The sequence below is a fragment of the Octopus bimaculoides genome, chromosome 11, assembly GCF_001194135.2.
Source record: "Octopus bimaculoides isolate UCB-OBI-ISO-001 chromosome 11, ASM119413v2, whole genome shotgun sequence".
Lineage (NCBI taxonomy): Eukaryota > Metazoa > Mollusca > Cephalopoda > Octopoda > Octopodidae > Octopus > Octopus bimaculoides.
Window position 1 is genome coordinate 39,517,545 of NC_068991.1, and position 7,026 is coordinate 39,524,570.

The 7,026-nt window shown below is 38.8% G+C and overlaps 1 protein-coding gene across 2 annotated transcripts in view; it reads right to left on the minus strand.

Moving 5' to 3' along the window:
* LOC106869437 (CCA tRNA nucleotidyltransferase 1, mitochondrial) overlaps positions 1 to 7,026 on the minus strand; it is a 66,224-nt gene that overhangs the window by 50,591 nt on the left and 8,607 nt on the right. For both annotated transcript variants that reach the window (XM_014915185.2, XM_014915184.2), the window contains exon 2: positions 2,212 to 2,557. In XM_014915185.2, the coding sequence (XP_014770671.1) occupies positions 2,212 to 2,496 (285 nt within the window). In that variant the 5' untranslated portion in view covers positions 2,497 to 2,557. The remainder of the gene's footprint in view (positions 1 to 2,211; positions 2,558 to 7,026) is intronic.

The window sequence follows — 7,026 nt, forward strand, 5'->3', positions numbered from 1 at the left end:
ATTTTTATATGGTAAATTCTAAAAATTTTTGGGGGGATGTAAGTGTAAATATTCCAAGACGTGCTGGTTTATGGCTGAGACCTAAATTGCAGGTAACCTTTCAACTTTTCCTGAAATGAGATGCCAAAATGCAGCTGCAATGAATGCCATGAGTGGCAGTCACAAACAATTGTCATGAACACTGACATGCACGTGCATCTTGTGGAGGTTATGGGTATAAAAATCAACTTGAACCATGTTTCTGGCATTAATAATTTGGACACATCAGGTATGACCCGGTTGTCAGCAGTGCAGAGAGAACAAGCTATTGGCTGATTGCAAGCAGGACAGCATGCCCTGGTTGTTATGAAAGTTTATAATGTCCTTGTCAGCACCATCTATTGCCTGGAACAGCGATACAACAACACCAGCAGGACTGCAGACTGTGCCTGCAGAGGGCACCCTTGGGTGACCACGCCCAGGCAGGACTGCTTCATCCACCTGCTGTGATCACTTCAGTCTGGCCAGCATGACAGCTCGTGAGACCATTGACACTGGACAGCGACCCATCAGTGATGACACAGTATGATGTCAACTGGTTGCCAACAACCTGCGTTGCTGTCGTCCTGCTCAAGGGCCTGTCCTCATCACCCACCACCACCAGGCATGACTACAGTGGGCTACACAGCACCGACATTGGTGGCATCAACAATGAAGGTCGATAGTTTTCTTTGATAAGAGCCGGTGCTGCGTTTCCACCTCAGATGGCAGAGTGAGGGTGTGGCGTAGGTAGGGTGAATGCTAGAGATGCATGTGTCATGGAGAAAGATGCATGGGGTGGCCAAAGCATCATGGTTTGGGGTGCTATAGGCCTGAATCAGAGAATTGGGCCCCATGTGTTCCAAAATGTTGGTGCAGGCAGAGGGAATGGCATTACAGTGCAGCACTATGTTGACCAGATCCTAAGACCTCACATCGTGCCCTTCTTTGTGCATCACCATAGCTATGTGTTTCAGCAGGACAATGCTCCCTCCCACATGGCCAGGGTGACCATGGACTTCCTGCATCAGCACAACATCAGAACCATGCTGTGGCCAGCTCTCAGCCTGGATTTGAACCCAATTGAATACCTGTGGGATAAAATCCAGAGACAGCTGAACCAGGTGGTCCCAAGGCCAACAACTCATGTTATTAACTGGAGGTAGCTTTCCTCAGGATGTGAGCACAGGTGCCAATGGCTTTTGTGAACTGCCTCATGCTCTCCATGTACCGATGGTATATAGCTGCTTTGAACACCCAGGGTGGGCATATACTGCATTGAACATGTTACGCCCTACAATCTTGATGTACTGGATCCACCCACTACCAGAACACATGACAACAACCCATAGACTTTGGTCAAAGTGCATCCAAGAAATCAACTTTATCAGACTTATCAAAATTTATCTCTGACAATGAAATTAAAACATATTTCACAGTGACACGTCTTGCGTTTCTTTCACAGTTCAGTGTGTATATATGCATATACATACATACATATATATATATATATATATATATCATCATCATCATCATTTAGTGTCTGATTTTCATGCTGGCATGGGTTAGATGGTCTGACTGGAATTGGTAAGCCAGAGAGAGCTACACTAGGCTCCTGTCTGTTTTGGCTTGGTTTCTATGACTGGATGCCTCCATAGAGTGTATAGGTTGTCTTTTACATGTCACTGGCACATGTACCTTTTATGTGCCACTGGCACAAGTGCCTTGTACATGTCACTGGTACGGGTGTCTTTTGCATGTCTCTGGCACAGGTGTCTTTCATGTGTCACTGGCACTGGGCACAATTATGATTTCACTTAGCTTGAGAAGACATGTCAAACTAAGTGAAATCATAATTGTCTTCTCAAGCACAGCAAATTGCTAAAAGTCTCAGTCACTTGTCATTGCCTCTGTGACATTCAACATCTGAAGATCATATTTCACCACCTCATCCCATGTCATTAATATATATCATCATCATTTATATATATATATTTGTTTAACCTATGTGAGAATGAAAAAATAGATGTAAAACGAATGATTGAATGAAAAAGACTTTATCCTTTAATGAAATTTATCTAGACTGGACGAAGATTAAATCCTTTCAAATCAGAAAATAGAAAAACATTAACAGATTAAAGAAGTGGAAAAACAAGGTAAGTTTAATAACAGGTTATGTGAATAATGCCTTACCTTGTCATTAATTCTTACAGTGACAGTTTTATGCTTTTCGCCATTCAGGTTAATCATTCGGATACCTTCTTCAGTAAAAATTACCTTCATTTCTTCAGGGCTGGCTGTTGTAGCGAAGTCAATGTCAGTTGGCCCTATCCCCATTAAAAGATCTCGTACTGCTCCACCAGTAATCCTGAGCATATGGTTGTGTTTTTTAAACACTTTGATAAGTATTTCCAGTTGGGGAGTAAATAAAGCATGAAATTCAGGAGAATCTATTTTTGATATTAGTAGTTCTGTCATCTTTGCTTTCTTCTCTTTTTTTTTTCTAATAGGTATGTCCTGAATTATATTTTTGAAAAACCTATTCAAAGAAAAGAAATAATTTTGTATTGAAAATAATGTTCACACATATTATAGTTTGATTTGGTTGCCTTTTTATAATATCAGAAAATCAAGGGTTTGGTTCCAAATTAATGATGTAGCATAACAGGTAACTGCTTTCTGTGTCTCAGAACTTTTAAGAACTCAAAGTCTATCACAAGCTTCATTCTCAAGTGTTTTACTTTGAAATATAATGAATGAAATATGAAATACTTGGAGCTGATCTGAACTCATAATATAAGAGCTGTTATTTGTCTAATACTATATTCACTTGGCCATCTCACCTCTGCAAGACCGAAAAATGACCATTGCTCAGATCAGAAGAGTGGTGGAAATAGTGAAACTGATGCAGTTAATATAGACTGTGAAGGATAGTTAATATGTTTGGGGAAGAGACAGTGTTCCATGTGATATACCTAACAGGATCCTTGTTAATAAGGGACAGTATATAACTGGCACTCAATTGGTTATGACGACAAGGGTTCCAGTTGATCCAATCAATGGAACTGCCAGCTTATGAAATTAATATGCAAGTGGCTGAGCACCTCCCAGATACGTGTACCCTTAATGTAGTTCTGGGGGAGATTCAGCATGACATAAAATGCGACAAGGCTTGTCTTTTGAAATACAGGTTCTACTCAATTTTGCTAGCTGAGTGGACTGGAGCAATGAGGTAATGTTTGGATCAAACGTTCTGCATATTCAGCTATGCTCTATAGTTTCTTTTACTTACTGTAGCCAAGGCCATGATAGAGAATTGCTTTCAATAATAGGTGCAATGATATGTCTTTCATAAGTGATTTCACACCAAAATAAATGTGTTATCTAATGCTAACAACACAGCTTCAAGATGTCAAAATATACTATTATTCTGAAAAGCTAACTGAAATAGAGTAATATGGAACTGATGTAACTATGGACGGGTGTGAGATGTTGAGGTATTGATTTATGTATTAGTAATCACTAATCTGCCCTTCCCAACCCCTTCACTTGCTTTTTTTCTTAACCCTCTCATTAATTCCTTCCCTCTCCCCTGTTTCCTGCAATAGTCCTCCCTCTTTCTTACAATTCCTTCATCTCTCCAGCTGGGATCATCATCCACTCTCTCTTATGTTCGCCCTTAGTAATAAGTTTCATTTAAGTAGATTTTCTCTTAACCATCAGATATACTTTAGTTTTGGTTTTTATTAAGAAACCATATATGAAAAACAGACATCAAAAGAAAAGAGATTAAAAAAAACAAAAATTAGTTTGTTACATAAATTAATTAAAATTTTCATTGTTCATATTTATTTATTTCATTGAGGAATTTAATTTAAAATATAGATTAAACAATGTTATAAACATTTAAAAACTTATGCAGTTATTGTATCTTTCTTCCTCCTTCTATATGTTTGCTAAGTAATACTAAATTTGATGCAAGTGTAACAACAGGAGTCACAATTCTTTTACATCTTCTACATCCTTATTTACTTTATAGTGACATTTAATTTTTTGAAAATCTACAACTTGAATAATTTTGTACATATTTAAAAGCTGATTGTCATTTTCCTCCCCGTCCCCTTCTATATGTTTACTATGTAACACTACATGTGACACTAATGTTACAGAAGTAATAAAAATTTGGTAGAGAGAGGGAGAGAAAACTTGCAAGATATAAGGCAAGAATTACTTGTGTTGGTGCTGTGAATAAAACATCCAGTCCACTCTGTAAAGTGGTTGGCAATGGAAAAGGCATCTAGCTGTAGAAACCATGTCAAAGTAGACAGAATGTCTACTTTAGCAGGGTGCATGATGCAGTTCCCCATCTTGTCAGACTCTGTCAAACCATTCAACCCACACCAGCATGAAAGCCAGATGTTAAATGATGATAATTAAATGTTTTCAATTTATATGGCTTTCATACATTTATAATTTTTTAAAAAATCACAAAACTCTTTGTTTTTAGTTGTTTGACCCAAAGTCAACCTTAATAGAGCTGTGGCCATATTATCTTTTTCTCAGGCACAGTTCACCAAGTACAACATTAGACAACATGCCTTTTTTCTAAGATGTCATGGTGGATTCGATGGAGAATTGGTTGCTATTTCTAGCATGTTGAACAACCACATAAATCCTTTCTTGTTGGTATGTCTCTATTTTTGTTTTTGCAGTCAGGTGCCTTTACTAATGGCAATGAAAGGACTATCATATGAAAGTAGCATGTTTTACAGTGAGGCAGCATGAAACAGATTATTTTGCCTTACTTTGAAAATGCATTGATGTTGTAGCCAGGTCTAGCTGGCTTGTTTCCCACTATCAAGTATAATTCTCATCATTAGAAATTCTATAAGAATTGTATATAGATTGGGTCCTCAACAGCAGACTGGGTCTTCACATCCCTCACTTTGGATCATTGGTAAGTGATATCACACCTTTGTGTGGTGTCACATTTCAATGGCAAACACTTGGATTCATGGAAAGAAGTATTTTATTATCTCAAACAAAATTTTCTCAATCCTGTGCCATATGGTTTCAGATATTGTCCCATGGTGTGGTATATTGGACAAGTGTCTTCTTCTACAGCTCCGGGCTGACCAAAGCCTTGTGAGTGGATTTGGGAGATGGAAACTGGTAGAGGCCCAACATTATCATCACAATCATTGTTTATATGTCCACCAATATTAATATGGGTTAGAAGGAATTTGTTGAAAATGATTTTCTATGACTGGATTCCCTTCCTGTTGCCAACCCTTACCAGTTTCCAAGTAAGGTAATATTTACCCATGGCCAGATGTTTTCACAGAGGATTGGAAGTAAAAGACACAACTTGTATGATTGTGACACATGTTTACAATGATCACGATATCAAGACAAGGAGGCAACAATGCACACACACACATACACATATGTGTATTAAATATATATATATATATATATATATATATATATATATATATGAGATGGTATTAAAAGGTTCCAGGACTAGTTATGTTTAATAAAAAATAACTTTACCTAAGTTTTAATATCATCTCCTTTGAAATAGTCACCTTGCACAGCAATACACCAGTCCTAGCATTGTTGACACCTTTGGAATCCAGTCTGTCACATGTTTTCCGTAAGCAAGTCGAGGACCTTCTGTGATTTGCTCAGGATCTCAACAATAGTGTTAATATGGCAACCTTTGAGCTGCATTTTCATCTTGGGGAAGAGATGGAAGTCTGCAGGTGCTAAATCTGGTGAACAGGGTGGGTGTGGAAGTGACACCATGTTCTTTTTGGAAACAAACTCAGGAATGAGGAGAGCTTAGTGAAAAATCCAGTTCTTCACACTCCACAGATCCAGTTGCTTTTGCCGAATGTTCTTCCTCAAACTATTCAAAACGTTGTAGTAGAACTCATGATTGCCGTCTGGCTCTGGGGGACGAATTCTCAATGCACAATACCACATTTATGGGGGTGATGCTTGTGGCAGGTCTTCCAGAGGCATTCTTCCACCTTTCAAGCACCTGTGCCACCTGAAGCATTGCATACAATCCATTGCCTTGTTGCTGTAAGCATGCTCAATATCTCTGAAGCAGACTTCCCAAGTTTAACACAAAATTTCACATTGGCTCTTTGCTCCAACTTGCTGTCCTTGACAAAAATTTAAGACTACAGCATATACATGATCACAAATTTCACAACCTGTGAAGTAAAGACAGCGATATCACTCAGCACACTGCCTCATGAAGGTCACTGCTAGCTCTCTCCATGCACACAACCATGTGCTGCCATCTGTTGGTGCACAACAGAACTAGTCTGAGAATTTTTGATACCACCTTGTATATGGTACTAGTGTGTGGTACCTTGAACAAGTGGCTTCTTTTAGAGCCCTGGGCTGACCAAAGCCTTGTGAGTAAATTTGGTAAATGGCAACTGGAAGAGGCCCAACATAATCATCACAATCATTGTTTATACGTCCACTTGTATTCACATGGGTTAGAAAGAATTTGTTGAAAATAATTTTCTATGGCTGGATACCCTTCTTGTTTCCAAGTAAGGTAATATTTACCTATGACCAGATGTTCTCACAAAAGATTGGAAGTAAAAGTTGCAACCTATATGATGGTGACACATTTACAATGGTCATGATGTCAAGCCAAGGAGACATCAATACACACAAACACACACACATGTATATATATGTACAATCATACCTCACCTTACATTGTTAATTGGTTCCAGAGGACATGACTTAGGTCGAAATAACCATTATTTAAATATATATACATCATCATCATCATCGTTTAACGTCCGCTTTCCATGCTAGCATGGGTTGGACGATTTGACTGAGGACTGGTGAAACCGGATGGCAACACCAGGCTCCAGTCTGATTTGGCAGAGTTTCTACAGCTGGATGCCCTTCCTAACGCCAACCACTCAGAGAGTGTAGTGGGTGCTTTTACGTGTCACCTGCACGAAAACGGCC